The sequence below is a fragment of the Molossus molossus genome, unplaced genomic scaffold, assembly GCF_014108415.1.
Source record: "Molossus molossus isolate mMolMol1 unplaced genomic scaffold, mMolMol1.p scaffold_m16_p_4, whole genome shotgun sequence".
NCBI lineage: Eukaryota > Metazoa > Chordata > Mammalia > Chiroptera > Molossidae > Molossus > Molossus molossus.
The window spans coordinates 102,151,896-102,170,633 of record NW_023425377.1 but is presented as its reverse complement, the minus strand read 5'-3'; the positions used below and the strand labels follow the sequence as shown (position 1 = coordinate 102,170,633).

General features: G+C 41.9%; 1 protein-coding gene across 1 annotated transcript in view; it reads right to left on the bottom strand.

Moving 5' to 3' along the window:
• The window catches only part of CPE (carboxypeptidase E), a 122,719-nt gene extending 107,285 nt beyond the window's left edge, over nt 1-15,434 (bottom strand). The window contains exon 1 of the mRNA XM_036240725.1: nt 14,853-15,434. Within this exon, the coding sequence (XP_036096618.1) occupies nt 14,853-15,159 (307 nt within the window). The 5' untranslated portion in view covers nt 15,160-15,434. The remainder of the gene's footprint in view (nt 1-14,852) is intronic.
• Between the last annotated feature and the right edge of the window lie 3,304 nt (nt 15,435-18,738).

The window sequence follows — 18,738 nt, the reverse complement described above, 5'->3', positions numbered from 1 at the left end:
CACCTGTGACAGGTATGAAAAAGTTGTTAATTTAGGACCAACCTAGAGCTTGTTTATAAAGGGATGGGCAACTCTGGAATAAATGGTTGACAATAAATGGACCTATACACATCCCTGTGTGTTTATGACCTAAAGGTATCAGATAAAGGCTTCCAGTTGATATTCAGATAACTACTTCTTATTTTAACATCCATAGAAGAAAGGAAAAACCAAAGAGGGAAAAGGAGGAGAAACTGGGGGGGCCACATGAATCCAATATGTTTTCCCAACCTAGCGCAGATGGTACACTCTAGTTAGGATCTTCACATGGAAGTAAAGGCCAAGTTAGGCCAAACATGTAAAACCCTGGTAGAATACCCGAACATGGTAAGAGAGGGCAATAATAGCCCATGAAAACTTCCTGGAAAAAAAAAATTTTTTTTTGAGAAATGATTTTTTTTTTTAAAGTAAACCACTTAGATAAAAGAGAAAACTCTTCCACTTCTGACAACAGCTATGGATAGAAGTAAAAACAAGATAAATTACAGCTATTTTATAGATGTGAGTGAAATCTATAAATACTTACACCAATTTGACTTTAAAGTAATTTAAAATGACTGTTCCACTCATGATGATTATCTTGCCAACAGCAAGGCCTAGACAAAACCTATATATCTACATAGTATGTTAGTCTATTTGTCTATATAGTACATTCATATACTCTATAAAATATTCACATCAGAATTATCTGTCCATATTTTTTATTGCCTTAACATATTACAAAAATTGAATTTGACCCTTGACAAAATACATTTAACAAGTGGATTTCTCATTGTGTGAGTACTATAAAGTTCCTCTTGATTTTATAAAGTTAATACAGTTTCCAAAAGTGTGTTAACTTAAATTCCATGATGTTGATTATGTGGGGAATCTGGCTTAACATTTACTGAGTTCCCACAATAAGACTGGTTCCCGCCAACAGACTTTAAAAAAACACACAAAGACTTCCGGTCAAGATGGCGGGTAGGTAAACGTGGTATCGTGTCCTCTCACAACTACATCAAAGTTACAACTAAACTATAGAACAACCATCATTCAAAACCGCCTGACATCAAGCTGAAGGGAAGTCGTACAACTACGGAATTAAAGCAGCAGCCACATCCAGACTGGTAGGAGGGGCGGAGGTGGCGGCGCGAGGGGCGGAGGCACAACTGGCTGGTCCCACACCCACGTGTGGTGGATAAAAATCAGGAGGACACCTCAGCTGGGAAGGTCCTCCCTGGGGACTGAGGGGTCCCCGTCCCACACCAGGTGCCCCGCTCAGGGTTCCAGTGCCAGGAAGAGAATCCCCATATCTTCTGGCTGGAAAAAACAGCGGGAACTGAGGCTCAGGGAGGCTGAAGCGGCTGGAGCCCCAGGCAGCTCCTTAAAGGGCCCGCGCACGGACTTATCGGACTCTCTCCCTCTAAGCTTGGAGGGGAGGCAGCTTGAGGGGCGCCAGAGACATACAGGGAAGAACTGAGCTGTTTGGCAGTGGAGCGAGGGCTGGAGAGGGGGCTTTCTCCAGGACAGATGTGCTGTCAGAGGCCTTTGTTCCTTTGGTGAGCCCTGCCCTGGGGCGGCAGACAGCCACCTTATCTGGGACTCCAGCAACCTGGCTCACACTGGTAGCCCCACCCTGGTGACTCCCTGAAGCCCCGCCCCACCCAACTTTCAGAGCCACCCAAGCTGTTGCCAGTTGCTTAACCATAGGATTGGCCTGTCTTGGATCCTGCTTCAGGTTTTTCCTAAATTCTTTCAAACGAGCAGCATCGGGTCTCTCAGCGAGCCCCATACCTCTCATTAAGTAATACACTGAAACAAACACAGGGAGGCAGCCAAAATGAAGAGACAAAGAAACAGGTCCCAAATGAAAGAACAGAACAAAACCCTAGGAAAAGAACCAAGCGAAATAGAGATAAGCAACCTAACAGATACTGAGTTCAAAATACTGCTTATAAGGATGCTCAATGAACTTAGTGAGAACCTCAGTGAACTTAGTGAGGGCCTCAAGAGCATAAAAAAGGACAAGTCAGAAATCATGGATACACAGTTAGAATTGAAGGAGGCATTAACTGAAGTAAAGAATAATATACACAGCTTCAATAATAGAGTACGTAAATCCAAGGAGCAAACCATTGATTTGGAATATAAGGAAGCAAAAAATGCCCAATCAGAACAGCAAAAAAAAAAAAAGAATCCAAAAAAATGAGGATAATGTAAGGAGCCTCTGGGACAGCTTCAAGTGTGCCAACATTCGCATCTTGGGGGTGCCAGAAGGAGAAGAGAGAGAACAAGAAATCAAAAACCTCTTTGAAACAATAATGGCAGAAAACTTTCCTAACTTGGTGAAGGAAACAGACATACAAGTCCAGGAAGCACAGAGAGTCCCAAACAAGATGAACACCAAGAGGCACACACCAAGACACTTCATCATCAAAATACAAAAGGTTCAGACAAAGAGAGAATCTTAAAAGCAGCAAGGGAAAGGCAGCTAGTTACCTACAAGGGAGTTCCCATAAGGCTGTCAGCTGATTTCTCAAAAGAAACTTTGCAGGCCAGAAGGGAGTGGCAAGAAATATTCAGAGTGATGAAAATCAAGAACCTACAACCAAGATTACTCTATCCTGCAAAGCTGTCATTTGGAATCGATGGCCATATAAAGACTTTCCCAGACAAGAAAAAGTTAAAGGAGTTCATCACCACCAAACCGTTATTATATGAAATGATGAAGGGTCTTTTTGAAGAAAAAGATAAAATATATGAACAAACAAAATGGCAATGAATACATATCTATCAACAATGGAATCTACAAACAAAATGAACAGGTAGAACAGAAACATTCTCATAGATACAGAGAACATTTTCTTGGTTGCCAGTTGGGAAGGGGGTTGGGGGAATGGGTGAAAAAGGTGAAGAGATTAAGAAGCACAAATTCATTGCTAGACTGACAACCTCAAAGGGAAAGGGGTTGGGGGGGGGGGGAATAAACCAAAGAACTTATATGCATAACCAATGGACACAGACAATAATGTGGGAAAAGGCGGGAGGGAGGTGGGAGTGGGGAGGAGGGGGTCAATGGGGGGAAAATGTGGAACATCTGTAATACATTTTACATTCAACAATAAAGATTTTTTTTTTAAAAATGTGCTGAACAATGTCACAACTTGAGACTAGTAAAACTATTTCAAAAGGACAGTTGTACTTTAAAATCAGATGTCCAACACCGTACGTAAAACACAAAAAGGGCAACGCTGTTTAGTTTGCAAATGTGATTGCAAGCAGGATTTCCAGCAGCTTCCCCTGTAGATATTGTCTTTATGTTTGCTACATCAAGAAGAGTACAAGAAACACTTCAATCCTGTATCCATTTATGCAGTACACATTTTCCAGAATCAAGTAATGTGCCTGGTTATACAGTATGTAGATTAAGCTTAATGTGCATGGAAGAGTCAATCCAAGGCCAGAAACGAAATAACACCTTTCAATATATGCAAAGGCTCTGCCTAAAGGGGTGACTGACAGATAAAGCCTAATAGAATATACACAGTGCATATTATTTAAATAGTCCCTAAATTAAATGGCAAGTATTAGCTGCATTGACAAAAGCTTACATTTTCTTTTCATACTGGGAAGCTGATTTTAGCTTGGAGTGCCACACAGCAATTTTTGATGGTCATGAGAAAAGGCTGTTGTAAAAATTACCCATTGGCTAGAAAAAGGAGGAAAAAGTTATCTTCAGGCCATTAGTCCGGGAGGTGACAGTCCAACCTTTACACTGAAGTTTTACTATCCTGAACTCATAATCAAACCTTATGATTTGTGCAAATTGTTGAACTGAGCTCTAGAAACAAAATATTTCTTGGGGAAAAAATTACACAATGGTAATAAATAGCAGCTGCATAGTAAGCAAAAATTTTTGGTTTGGAATATTTTAGGCTGTACGGGAAGAGAAACTAGGTAGGTCCAAGCAGACAGCATCACTTTGGGATCTGAACATATGAGTAGTGGCCTGCATAGAAAAGTACATAAGAGCCCTGGCAGGTTTGGCTCAGCGGTTAGAGCATTGGTCTGCGGTCCAGAGAGACCTGGGTTTGGTTCCCGCTAAGGGCACGTACTTCGGATGCAGTTTGTCCCCGGCCCTGGGTGGTCATGCGGGTGGCAGCCACTCGATGTGTCCCTTTCACGTTGATGTTTCTCTCTCTCTCTCTCTCTCTCTCTCTCTCTCTTTCTCTCTCTCTTCCTCTCTCTCCCTCCCACTCTATCTGAACAAAAAATGGAAAAATATGTCCTCGGGTGAGGATAAAAAATTTTAAAAAGTACATAATTGTTGTTTTTCCCAATTACCTTGATAGGCATAACCACAAGACAACCAGAGATTTTTAAGCAACCTGGTAAAGGTTATATTGAGTCTCATTTTTAAAATAAGTGCTCTGCATCCATTTTTTAAATAATCATCCTTTGTTTGAAAACAAGTATTTTAAAAATAAGGAGTATTATTGTTATTATTACCATAGAACCAACTTGAAATTATCCTATCCTATTTAACAAGATATTGAATTGTTTTTCAGAGCCAGCAGACCAAAAGCACAAATCATGCAGATGAAGCATTGAAGAGAATTTTGACCTCCAGCTGCACCAGGAACCAGAATCTCAGCTGCTCCCCCCCCCCCCCACCCCACACACACACACACAGAGAACACCCAGCACCAGGACATAACTGGAACTTGAACACCGGAACCCTTTCAGAAGTGAACGGTTCCGTGTCCAAGAAGATCCAGTGATGACACCCTCTACCATATATGGCCAAGTTCCAAGATTCTCCGATTCAAATTTGCCCATACCTGTTCCCTGTAAACTCTTAAAAACCCTCAGACTAATCCAGCAAGCAAGATGGGTTTGAAACACTGCTGTCTCCCACCTTCACTGTTGGTGCCTTTTTGATCAATGAACCTGTCCTTACCCCTGACTTTGAGTTTTGGCCTTTCAAAGCCTGGATATAAGAACTGGAGGTCAGTAAAGTTATTATTATAGAACTATCATGCTCAGCAGTGATTTTATAATAGATTTCTGAAAAAAACAAAATGTTTACTGGCAGCAGAAAGTTGTTCCAGGATTTATTATCATAATGAACTCATGTCTTTTTAGAATTAACCCTATATGCCAGGCTGGTGTGGCTCAATGGACTGGGTGTTGTCCCATGGACTGAGAGGTCCCAGTTTGATTCCCACTCAGGGTACATGCCCGGGTTGTGGGCTGGAACCCTGGTGGGAGGCGTGCAGGAGGCAGCCAATTGATGTGTCTCTCTCACATCAGTGTTTCTCTCTCTCTCTCTAAAAAATCAATAAAAAGCTTATTTAAAAAAAAAGAGAGAGAGAGAAACAACCCGGTAATACTTACATAAGCCACCTTATTCTATTACAAATTCGAGACAGTTAAAGATGTAGGTAAATACTTTGAAAATAATAAAAAGTACAGGTAACACAAACAGGCTCTTCTTCTCTGAGGCCACATTGGAAGAGCTGCTAGGCTGCTAACAAAACACCATATCCTGCATTTCAAAAGAAAGAGAAACATTCACTGAGCAATGGACTGGCAGGAATTCAGTAATCAATGACAAGGGAAGGAAAGAGCAAATTGAAACATGTTTCAATTTGGAGCTTGTTTGACCAACAGCAAGCTACCTTTCAGATCAACCTCCTCCTACAAGGGCACTTGCTAGTGTTTGATTTGCATGCCATTCTTTGAGGGACAGAGTAATTAAAACCTGGAGATGTATGACTTTTCCATTCAAAACAATACACAGTTCCTAGTTTGCAACACTAACTCATGTAGATTTTTAAAAGCTCAAAATTTTTTCTGGTCAAGATGGTGCTGTAGGTAAACCGGTACTGGCCTCCTCCCATAACCACATCAAAATGACAACTAAACTATAACACAAACATCCTTCAGAACCGCCTGACATCGACCTGAATGGAAGTACTACAACTACAGAATTAAAGAAGCCGCCGCATGGAGACTGGTAGGAGGGGCGGAGGCAGATGGGCTGATCCAGATAAAAATCAGGAGGACACCTCGGCTGGGAAAGTCCTCCCTGAGGAGTGAGGGGTCCCCATCCCACACCAGGCGCCCAGCTGAGGGTGCCAGGAAGAGAATCCCCATTAACTACTGGCTGTAAAAACCAGCAGGAACTGAGGCAGACGGAGGCTGAGGCCTCTGGAGCCCCAGGCAGCTCCTCTGAAAGGGCCCGCACTCGGACTTGCTCCCTCCAGGCTCCAGAGTTGGGGAGGCAGCTTGAAAGGCACCAGAGACATACGGGGAAGAACTGAGTTATCTGGCATGAGGCAAGAACTGGAGAGGCAGCTTTCTCCTTGAGCGACGTGCTGTTGAAGGCTGTTATTCCTTTGGTGAGCCCTACCCCCACAGGGCAGGCAGATGGCCGCCATATCTGGGACTCCAGCAACCTGAATCACACTGCTTGCCCCACCCTGGTGATTCCCTACTGCCCTGCCCCACCCAACTTTAAGGCCCACCCAAGCTGTTTCCAGTGGCTTTACCATAAGATTGGCCTGTTTTGGCTCCTGCTTCAGATTTTCCTAAATTCTCTCAAACAAGCAGCATCTGGCCACAGAGAACCCCATACCTCTCATTAAGTGGCCCCAGGCCTGGCACTAGAAGCAGCCAGCCTTAGTTCACAGCTTGGCTTCACCTGGGCACCTCCAAACCCTGCACAAGAAGCAGCCATCTGCAGATCACTTTGTAGCTTATGCATGGTGGCCCCGGGTAGAACACAGGCAGTGGCTGACCTTGCCCCAGAGCCAGCACACCCAGCACCCAGTGGACAGCTTCAGTCCACGTCAAAGCACCACCATCCAATCACCTCTACAGTCAAGAAATGGACTCATTGGGTACCAGAGCATTGTTGAAGTAAGTCTTGCTCTGTGTGGTAGGCCCCTGCACAGCTGATCCTCCAAGGTAGTCAGAAGTCGGTGGATAGTGGGCACAGCCAGTCCTTGCACCTGATCAGCCTGAGTAAAACCCTCCCATTGATGTGCCAACAGCAATCAAGACTCAATTACAACAGAAGGGTGTAAAGCCCACACGAGAGGTGCACCTTGAAAGCCCAGCTGGGTGATCAGGGAGGCTGTGCCACTGGACCCTACAGGACACCTACTACAACAGGCCATCCTAGGAAACCTAGGAGTCATAGCAACTCTACCTAATACATAGAAACAATCACAGGGAGGCAGCCAAAATGAGGAGACAAAGAAACATGTCCCAAATGATAGAACAGAACAAAACTACAGGAAAAGAACTAAATGAAATGGAGATACGCAATCTAACAGATGCAGAGTTCAAAACGCTGCTTATAACAACGCTCACTGGACATAGTGAGGGCCTCAAGAGCATAATGAAGGACCAGTCAGAAATGAAGGATGCACTAGCTGAAATAAAAATAATTTACAGGTAATCAATAGTAGAGTAGGTGAAGCCAAGAAGCAAACCATCGATTTGGAATACAAGGAAGCAAAAAACACCCAATCAGAACAGCAAAAGAAAAAAGAATCCAAAAAAAATGAGGATAGTATGAGGAGCCTGTAGGACAACTTCAAGAATACCAACATTTGCATCATGGGAGTGCCAGAAGGAGAAGAGAGGGGGCAAGAAATTGAAAATCTATTTGAAAAAATAATGACAGAAAACTTCCCTAACATGGTGAAAAAAACAGACATACAAGTCCAGGAAACACAGAGTATCCCAAACAAGGTGAACCCAAAGAGGTCCACACTTCATCATCAAAATGCAAAAGGTTAAAGAGAAAGAGAGAATTTTAAAAGCAGCAAGAGAAAAGCAGTTAGTTACCAACAAAGGAGTTCCTGTAAGACTGTCAGCCAATTTCTCAAAAGAAACTTTGCAGGCCAGGAGGGAGTGGCAAGAAATATTTAAAGTGATGAAAAACAAGGACCTACAACCAAAATTACTCTGTCCTACAAAGCTATCATTTAGAATTGATGGCCATATAAAGAGTTTTCCAGATAAGAAAAAGCTACAGGAGTTTATCACCACCAAACCAGTATGTTGATGGGTCTTCTTAAAGAAGATTAAAAAATATGAACAATAAAATGGCAATAAATATATATCTATCAACAACTGAATCTACAAACAAAATGAGTAAGCAGAACAGTAACAGACTCATAGATACAAAGAACTTTTTGTTGGTTGAAAAGATGAAGGGATTAGGAAGTACAAATTGATTGTTAGACTGATGAACCTCAGAGTGAAGGAGGGAGGTGGGGCGAGAAGAGAGAAACCAAAGAACTTACATGCATATAGGCATAATCAATGGACACAGACAATAGTGTGGGGAAAGCAGGAGGGGGGGCAGGATTGGGGAGGAGGGGGTCAAGGGGGAAAAAAAGAGAGTCATCTCTGATACATTCAACAATAAAGATAAGTTTAAAAAATTAAGAAAAATTTTAAAAGCTCAAAAAATTTACTAGGTAAATTTTTACTAATTATCTTTAGAACTTTTATTTAACACTTAAAAAGCAGTTTGGCTTTCTAAAATGTCTCAAGAGGAAAGAGGCAAGGGGAAATGAGCCTCATCCTAGTGCAGTTATAACAGCAAGCACATCACTGAAACTTGAAGAGGCAAGCAGTTGAAGGATCTCTCCATTACACAAACTAGATGCATTACATTAGTATCAGTATATACTTAAGAAAAATATTATTTCTATCCTTCTTTGTTTCATACTTCTGGCATGCTAACATACATCAAGTCAACATTGACCTTCAATATGGTTTTGTTTGATGATGCACATTTTGCTGGTTTGAGAAATTTCATTTATTCCACAAACATTCACTGTGTGGCCACCATGTCCTAAGCATAGGACTAAACATTTTGGATAAAGAAGTGGACAAAATTTAATCCCTGACCACAAGAAGCTCACAGGCTACTGGGGGAACACAGACCAACAATGAAAAAATGCCATAATAGAGGTAATAATAATTGTTGACATATTGAATTCAGAACTTTATATTTACTACTTCATTTAATCATCACATTATTGTCATTTCATAGATGATGAATTTGGGACTTCCAAGTTAAGTGATTTGACCAAGACCATTTACTTAAAAATAGGAAGAGAAAGGATTTGAACTCAGATCCCCTGACATCAAAGCATATACTGTAAACCTTTACATTATAACTCTTCAAAGCACTGAGGAAGCCCAGTGGGGGTAAGAAAATTAGGAAGAGATGACAAAGCCAGTTTCGAAGCTCTTTTACTCACACCGAGTCTGTAAAAGAAAATTTTGGGGTCCCAAGCAGTATAATAAATTCTTTAGAAAAATAAATTAGTTTGCCAAAGTAGATACTGAAATTGCCCTTGATTTATTTAATAATCTGAAGAAACATACATACATTTTCAAATAATAATGAACAAGTTCACTGTTCCTAATGAATAAAGCAAAATAAGATGTCAAACTACATTAAAGCAGAAATGGCCCGCATTTTAGAAATCAATAGAGGGCAAACATTTGTGAACAAGAAACCGGTGATGAGAGAGTAAAAGTCCTTCAGGGCCATCAACTGGGCTTGTGCAATACCATTGTGCCCAGTGAGCGCCCAGCGGGTCTCATGGGATGGCACCACCAAGCAGGCCTACTCCAAATGAACGCAAGGCCAATGGAGCACATTTTCCAGACCGACTAAAAGTGAAGAAAAATGTTAACAAATTAGCTCATCTTCATAACTAGAAGCAAGCAACTTCATTAAATTCTTTTCTATATACTGTACTACTTTGGCCTCATAGCAACCTTATGAGGTATGAGTTTTTAAAGTATCCCTATTTTATAGACAAGAGAAAGAGGCAAACAGTAGTTAAAGCATGAAGCTACTTAACAAGAAAAGAATTGGATGGCATTTGTTACTTTAACCTTTCCAGTCAAAATTATCTGTCCTATGCCTCAGAATCACGTTCTCAATTCAACAAGCATAAATCACTGGGATGGCACTTCATGGGCAAAAAATGGAAAACATGTGTGTCCCACCCCTGAAGAATGCCCTGTATGAGTCTCTCTGCTAGAGAATCACCAAATTAATCCTTCATAATATGATAATATGCTTCTCAGACGAGTATAACGGTAATTCCAAGATAAGTTCCTTGAAAAAAAAGGTTCCATGATGAAAGAAGGTAGGAAAATACCATCTAGTACACATCTGACTTGGAGATATGAAACATATACTGGCATATTAAGGGCTCTGATAAGTCCTGCAATACACAAAGCTGTTTATCTTTATTTATCTAAGTTATCAAACCAAACTGAACTAATGTTCCATTGACTACATTTTGGGAAAAGCTGGGTTATGTGTCACTCCTTACACAGGCTATTTTTGCATTTGTCAAAAATATCTTTCCCAAAGGAAGTCACTGTGAAGGCAGGGATTTCACCCCTAAGCTAGGCCAAAAAGGGAGATGCTGGCAGATGATTCCTTTTCCACCTCTCAAATCAGTTTCCATAGAAAGCTGCCTATTTTGTCTTAGCACAGGATAGAATGTTAGGGGCCAACCCAATTTCCTCTCTTCCATTAGCCAATCACAAGTCAATCAAGTACATTATTTCTGGCAAGAGCTGCACTGACTCATTCGGGTCTAAAAATAACTCTTGACCACATGTGGTACATCTAGATCCTTCTCCAGAATCTAACATCTATATTCACCAACTATAAGGTGTTACTCAGCTGTAATCATTTTTCACTAACACATACTGATATGGTATGAAAAGAAGCCATATAAAATAACCAAAATCCTTATTCTTTGTTTGTTTGTTTGTTATACAGAAATTTTGCCAGGATTAAATGTTCCATCACAATATTTGGAAAATGCATACTGGCATTCATACACTTTAAATTTTAACAGATTTTGGGAGGAATAGTCCAAAATAATCATTCCAGCCTTTCAGAGAGAAAAATCTATGCTCTAAAGAATGTTTCTAAGATAGCATTTCGGTTATAAATCAGATTTACTCCCCAAGAGAAATCTTAAAGTACATGTAAAAGAATTAGTGTTTTAAACAAACTAATCTTAACTCGTGTTTAACTCTGGGAGGAGTGGTCTGGGAATATGGATTCCATTGCTTTGACATAAATGAAAAAAGGTTTCTTTCATGAGAACTGCAATGACGAATATGCATGCCTGAGAGAGCAAATGTTTGGGTTTCAGCACGATACCCTGTGGGTAGAAATATTTAAAAGTATAAAATATAAACAAATATAAAGAAAAATCAGAACATGATGAGGCCTGGTAGGTATCATATCTAATGGGAACACATCTGAGCACCTAGTCAGCCAAGAGGCCAATCTGAGCGCAAAGACTCAATCTTAGCCCAGCCTTCATCCCAGTCTGCATCTGGGGTCCAGAGTCAAGATACGTGAGGAGATGAGACTAGTGTCAAGAATACTCCCGGTTCTTCTGAGGACAGCTGACAGCCACAACCCTTCTCTGATAGGCTTTTGCCGGCCTCCAAAGTGATACGAAATGAAAACTAAGACCCAACATGCAGCTAGTCGAGAATCAAGCTGATTCTCGTGAGGTCATAACAGAATAAGTATGGATAGTCCTCATTGATCAATTCCAAATGGAATTTTCTTTCCCTTTTAATGAATTCTAATGTAGACTATCTGAGAGAATGAATCTTCTTCAGGAGATAAATTCAAGTTCAGACCATAGCCTGGTACCAAACAAGTATGATGACTTCTTTCTGCCCAGCAAGAGAGCCGGTGGTATCAACATACACCTTCTGTTCATAATCCACTAATCTAACCAAGTAAGCCTCTCACTTGCCAGTTCTACCACAGGGAAAGGCTTTATGTGTATATGTTGTTTTGCTTTGAGGGAGTTCTTCTATTTTGATATCTAAATCCTTACACATTCGCTACATTTTTTTTTTTTAATCCCGAAAAGAAGTTAGATTCAGAAAACTAACAAACTTGATACCTCTCTCTTGCTGGGAAGATAAAATAAATATGGGCAATATCACCCAAGTTTTAGTCAGGCAAATGTATTTGTCAAGCTAAATATCATTTGCTACTAGCTTAACCACAAATGTTTTTTCAAACAAAAAAGAGTACTTACAAGGTGAAAATAGTTAAGACAGTTGCCCTCTTTCAACAGCAGGGTCTCTTAAAACATACATCCTATACGAACCACACTGGAGTTGGTAAATGTCAATATTCAGCATTCTGTAAATATATTTCCTACTTTCTTGTCATCCATTTTTCAATGACCAAATCCCCCTGACCTAATGTCCCTGGTCTCCTTTCTCCAGTCCACCCACACCATTCTTAAAGCCCTACATACCCTTATACTTCTGATTCTCAATTCCCCAAAGGGCAAGGGCTAGCTTTCGTATCACTGCACAGCCCATAGAATGGGCCCACCTAGAGTGTGCAGGTGTGGAAAAATAAACTGAAAGCATATATGTCTACCTCAGAATATATATGGAAACTCCTTTCTCATTTCTTAAAATGTCTTCATCTAAAATGAATGTGAAGACCATCTAAAAATGAATACTTTCCTTCATCCAAACTTCCTAAAAAGTAAACCAGACCAAGTGCTATCAAATTTATTTGCTGATCAGATCTCTCCATTTGCTAATGTTAAAAAGAATACAAGCCCTAGTCTGTGTGGCTCAGTTGGCTGGGTGTCATCCCACGCACCAAAAGGTCGCCGGTTGCATTCCCAGTTAGGGCGCATGCCTGGGTTACAGGCTTGATCCCCAGTGGGAGCCCTGCAGGAGGCAGCGGATTGATTGATAGATGTTTCTCTCCATCTCTCTCTCTCTCTTTCTCTCTCTCCCCCTCCCTCTCCCTTCCTCTTTCTTTAATATCAATAAATACATATTTTAAAAACAAAATAAAAATAATACAAGAGGCCCAAAATGGAGTCGCTTATGCTAAGCCTATCTCAACCAAACTAAGACAGCTACAGTTTCATCTCTCCCAGAAATGGAATCTTAAACCAGTCAAACAGGAATCACCTGATCAGCACTAATTAGGTAGATTGCCCAATGAGCCCTTTCTATCCCCCCAACTTGCAATAACCAAGTCTATTTTTTCTATATAACTTCCCTGTTCCAGCTCCCTTCTGCAGGAAGTCTTCATTTTGTACAGCTACTTGGAGCTTCTTTCTATCTGCTGCCCAATTCATGAATTGTTGAATAAAGCCAGTAAGATCTTTCTAATTTACTCAGTTGAATTTTGTTCATTAACACTAGTTCCCTGAAGATTTACCTCCTCTCAAAAAGTGTGGGGGTGGGGTGGGAGTGGGGAGGATCACACTTCTAATTATTTAGTGTTCATAACAGTTTCTTTCTACCTTTAAAAATATAATGAATAGACATTTTGTGTTCTATTAATAAGTAATACCATGAACTTAAAGTTCACTACATTTAACAAGAATTTATAAAGCACAAAATATAAAAAACTTTTCTGAGTTTGCCTTCATAAAATGAATTAAATCTGTTTTGTGTTTATGAGGAGTAGAACATTATATTTTTAAATATTGTGTCATTCAACAAATGACTGATTCATTTTTTTTTTTCCATAATATATACTGACTGCCTGCTGTGCGCATATCTGGGCCAGGTGCTGGAGATACCGTCCCTATCTCATGGAGCTTGCAATCCAAAAATGAAATTTATGAATCTTGACAACTATACATTCCAGATATTCAAGCAAAAGAATCACTGTTTTCATTTTCAAAAGCATATCATATTCCAACAGTAATATTCCATTAGAATGTTACCTCCAAACTTGAAACAAGACAACAAAAGTGAACATTAGCATTCATATAATCTCCTTGAAAAATTAGCCAAGAGTAGTTTAATAGTTCCTTTACTATCAGAAAACTAGGTCTTAAGATAACTCTTAAGTGCAGAAACATAATGAAAAAAGACCCAAGAACATTGTTTTAAATACCTCTAATTAACACTAAATGAGTCACATTTAACATAAATTAAAACGTGCTTTAATATACTCAGGAGGAAGATGCATAAAATAGCTATAAGGGAACATTTGAAATTTTAAAACCTGGTCACCAATCACTCATCCCAAGTGTCAAAAACAGGGAAAAAAAATGGAATGGTTTCTTTTTCCTTGGAAAGGTCGAGTCCAGTTTCAAAATCCAAACGCCTGTCAGAAACCACTTTCCCATCCAGAGAGAACCACCTACGGGGTCTACACACACCACCGCCCAATGTTGCCGATATCCTTAACATTCCCTGAGCATCCACGCTGTTCGTGTGCCTAATAACATGTACAGGTAGAGATGGGTGTGCAGAGCCTGCAGGAGCCAATAAAGCTGGTCCTCTGAAAATTAGGAAACAAATGCGAATGACTCTTCTCTTTCCTCTAAGTGCCCGCCTTCTGCACCTCAGCTTCCTACCCGTCTACAAGGACTCTGGATATTCCCTCGGGTCTTGGGTATAGCAAAGTGCGAGTGGCCGCTGGGTTGGCGAGCGCGGCGATCTACTCGCTGCGTGCTCCAACCTCATCCCTCTGGCCTCTCTGGCCGAAACTCACCAAAAGGTGGCCTAACGGCTGGGAGAGGGCTTGGGGCTGGGGCGGGACGGAGGGAGGAGAGCCGAGACTGGAACCCGGCAAACCACGGCGCTCTAGGTCAGGTTCATCCCCATCTCCATCCCTCCCCGATTTCCACCTTCCACCCCAGACGCCCTTTTCCACAAGGCATCCCTGGGCCCACCTTCCCCTCGTACCCCCACCGCCACCAGTCCGGCCGTCGGCGGCTCTCCAGGGATGGCAGCGCCCTTACCAGGCTCATGGACCCCAGGGTTGTCGGACAGCTCGATGACCAGGAGCTCCCGGCCCTCGAAGCTGCGCCCCACCGTGTAGATCCTGCTGATGGCGGTGCACTGCAGCCACACGGACACCAGCGCCTCGCGCAGCTCGGGGTAGCGGTGGTACTCGAAGGAGATGCCGTCCTCCTGCTGCAGCCGCCGGCGGCGCCTCATGCCCGCCGCGGGCGCCCCGGGCTCCTGGGCTCCGGCGCCCAGCAGCCACCCGCAGGCGGCCAGCGCCGCGCACAGCGCCAGCAGCCCCCGGCCTCCTCGCCCGGCCATCGCGTCGCCGCTGCCGCCGCCCGTGCCTTCCTGCGCCCGCGGCCTCTTTTGTCTGCCCGGCCCCGGGACTGAGCTGGCCGGCGCTGCGGGAGGACGGCAAGTTCCGCACCAGCCTCCGAGCGCCTCACCTTCCCGGGTGGAGTGAGTGTCAGCCCGCGCGCGGGGGCCACCCAGAGGCGAGGCGAGGCGAGGAGAGGAGCGCGCGGGGCGGGCCGCACTACCGGCCGCCGGGCCCAGGGGAGCTGCAGGAGAAACCACTGCAGGAGGGGCCGCGCGCCGGCCCAGCCGAGCGCATCTGCGCGGCGCGTGCGTTATCTGTTGGCTCAGAACCACGTCAGAAGCCAGATGGCTCCGGGGACGACGCAGGTGATCCGACAGCTGAGGACGGGGTTTGGAACGTTGTTGTCCTTGAGAGACCCATGGCATTGCGTGTGGGAGAAATACTCTCGGGTTGAGGGGAGCCTTCTCAAGGGACATCTAGTCCAAGCCGACCTGGGTTTCCATCTTGATGAACCAAGAATTAGAGAATATTCCAGAAAAAAAGGGAAACAAAAAGGCAATGTTGGCAACCATTTGCCTTCTGCCCGGGGTTTATCTTTAACGACTGTATTAATAGTTCAAACACAAACCCAAGGGATGGATTTGCATTTACTGCAAGGTCTGGCTGGAACACTGAGCACTTCGGTTTAGAGGATTAACAGAAATTTAAAAATCATTCTGTCAGTTTGCAGATACTGGTATTAATTGTATTTATGCACGTTCCTGGATTCTAACAAAATAAAACAAAACAAAAAAGAGATAAAGGACGGGGGTGACCTAGACAAAGCATTTAGTTTGGTATTAAGATTAAATCTTTCAGGAGCAGATTATCTGGGTGGTTCTGGCTCAGGGTCTCTTACCAGGTTGTAACCAGGATATTGGCCAGACTGCAGTCACCTGAAGGCTTGATTAGGGCTGGAGAACCTTATTCCAAGAAGAAAAAAAAAAGATTAAATCCTACTATAGAAAGAAAAAAAACTCTGATCATGAGAGATAATGTCTCCATTCCCCTCTCAAAGTTACTATAAAAATATAAAATCATTTACAGCTTTAAATACCTAGCCTTTAGCCCTGGCCGGTTTGGCTCAGTGGTTAGAGCGTCGGCCTGCGGTCTGGAGAAACCCGGTTCGGTTCCCGCTAAGGGCATGTACCTCAGTTGCAGTTTGTCCCCGGCCCTGGTTGGTCGTGTGGGTGGCAGCCACTCGATGTGAAGGGACACATGGATGTTTCTCTCCTCTCTCTCTGTTCCTCTCTCTCCCTCCCACTCTACCTGAACAAAAAAATGGAAAAATGTCCTCAGGTGAGGATAAAAAAATAAATAAATACCTAGCCTTTAGATGGGATTGATATTCCTGGAGCAACATTGAAGCAGATGTTATTTTGATGAGGTTGCCATTTGTATTCAAGAGCAGCACAAATCTAAATAAATAAATAAGCCATTGAGTATTTCCACCAAACAGAAAAACTGGACACTATGTAGATACTTTTTCATGTGAGACATTTTTTTCTTGACTTAACTCTTTCTCTGCCTAAAGATGCATTGCACTGAATTAAAAACAAAAATATACAAACAAATACCTTTTCTCCTAGAATAGGATCAATATTTAGATGATTTCACTGGATAAAAAATTTTTAAATGCTGCTTGAGAAGCAGTCCCATGACTGTCTACATTTCCCACAGCCCTGTGGATCTTCTTTAAAGACATGCCATTCAGTTGAATTTGGACCCAACCATGCTTTTTGTCGATGTAGACAGAGCTAAGAACTGTATATTTTCCACTATGACCAGCCTATGTTTGATTACATGGTCCAGAACTTTGAAACCAGAGTTATAATTATACTTCTAAAATCAAGCCCAAAAGAACAATCTTGGAAACCTAGAAAATGAAAACAGGGTAGCTAAAAACCAATGACTTCAGAAGTGGAAGATTAAGATTTTCATGTTAGCAGTTTAAACTCACCGCAGTCATTTGTGGCTAGGTGGGGCATATCAACTAGTAACCACACATGTAAACAACATATTATTCTTTGAAGTCCTGTGTTGCCCTTCAGCTGTCTCTTTAAATAAAGGGTGTTTTCTCTCAAACCTCGATTTTATGGGTTGTTTTTTTTTTGTTTTTTTTTAAAATGGGAATCCTACCAAACTATGTGGTCTCACTTGAGGGGGATCTCTTTGCCTCCTAAAAGTTTGTTTGGCTTATCTATAAAATGAAAGTTTTGGATTGGATTATTCATTTGTGCAATATGCAAAGTCCCAAGCTCCCAGCAATGCAGTGCAGCTGAGGTGTTTCCAGGTATTAACAAGGTTTCAGGTTTTAACAAGAACATCAACTATTTTTTACTTTGATGTTTGATTAGCCAACATACTTTGAGAAAGTCTCTTTCTGATCTAAAATGCTATGATTCTAGAAGTTTTTTTCTTTGAAATATATTTCTGCTCATCTGGTAGGTGATAGAGCTCCCTGACTTATTATTCAGCATAACACATACACCAAAGAATCAGTACAAAAAAATTAAAACTTGGTCATTGAATTTCTGGACTATTTTAGGTGTAGGTCAGCTTCACTAGGGTACATATTATGTATTTGTGACTTCATAGTCAATTATGTAAAAGGTTATATGTCCATTTTGATTACTAGATAGTAATCTTGCATGTCAAGTCTCTAATACGCTTAATTTTGTGTACCTATAGTTAAATATAGTAGGCAATCAATATTTTATTTTATTTTTTAATGAATTATTTATTTATTTTTTTGTTACAGATATTTTACCTTTTTACCCCATTGGCAGCCCCCACCCCACCCCAACTCCGCCCCGTCCCCGGCTTAGTTGTCCATGTCCATTGGTCATGCATACATGCATATAAGTTCTGTGGTTTATCTCTTCCAACCCCCCCACCCCCCCTTCTGAGGGATGTCAGTCTGTGCCCTACCTCCATGTTTCTGGGTCTACTGTATTCCTCAGACTGTTAAGTTCATTATATTCCATATATAAGTGAGATCATGTGGTATTTGTCTTTTTCTGCTTGGCTTCTTTCACTTAGGATAATACTTTCCAGGTCCCTCCATGTCGTCTCAAAGGATAAGAGATCTTTCTTTCTTACTGCTGCATAGTACTCCATTGTGTATATGTACCACAACTTTTTTATCCATTCGTCTACTGGTGGACACTTGGGCTGTTTCCAGATCTTAGCTATTGTAAATAGTGCTGCTATGAACATGGGGGTACATATATTCTTCCTGATTGGTGTTTCAGGCTTCTTAGGGTATATTCCCAGCAGTGGGATCACTGGGTCAAATGGAAGTTCAATTTTTAATTTTTTGAGGTAGCACCATATTGTTTTCCATAGCGGCTGCACCAGTCTGCATTCCCACCAGCAGTGTATTAGAGTCCCCTTTTCTCCACACCCTCGCCAACACTTGTTGTTTGATGATTTGTTGATGGCGGCCATTCTGACAGGTGTGACGTGATACATCATTGTTGTTTTAATTTGCATCTCTCTGATGATTAGTGATGTTGAGCATTTCTTCATATGTCTTT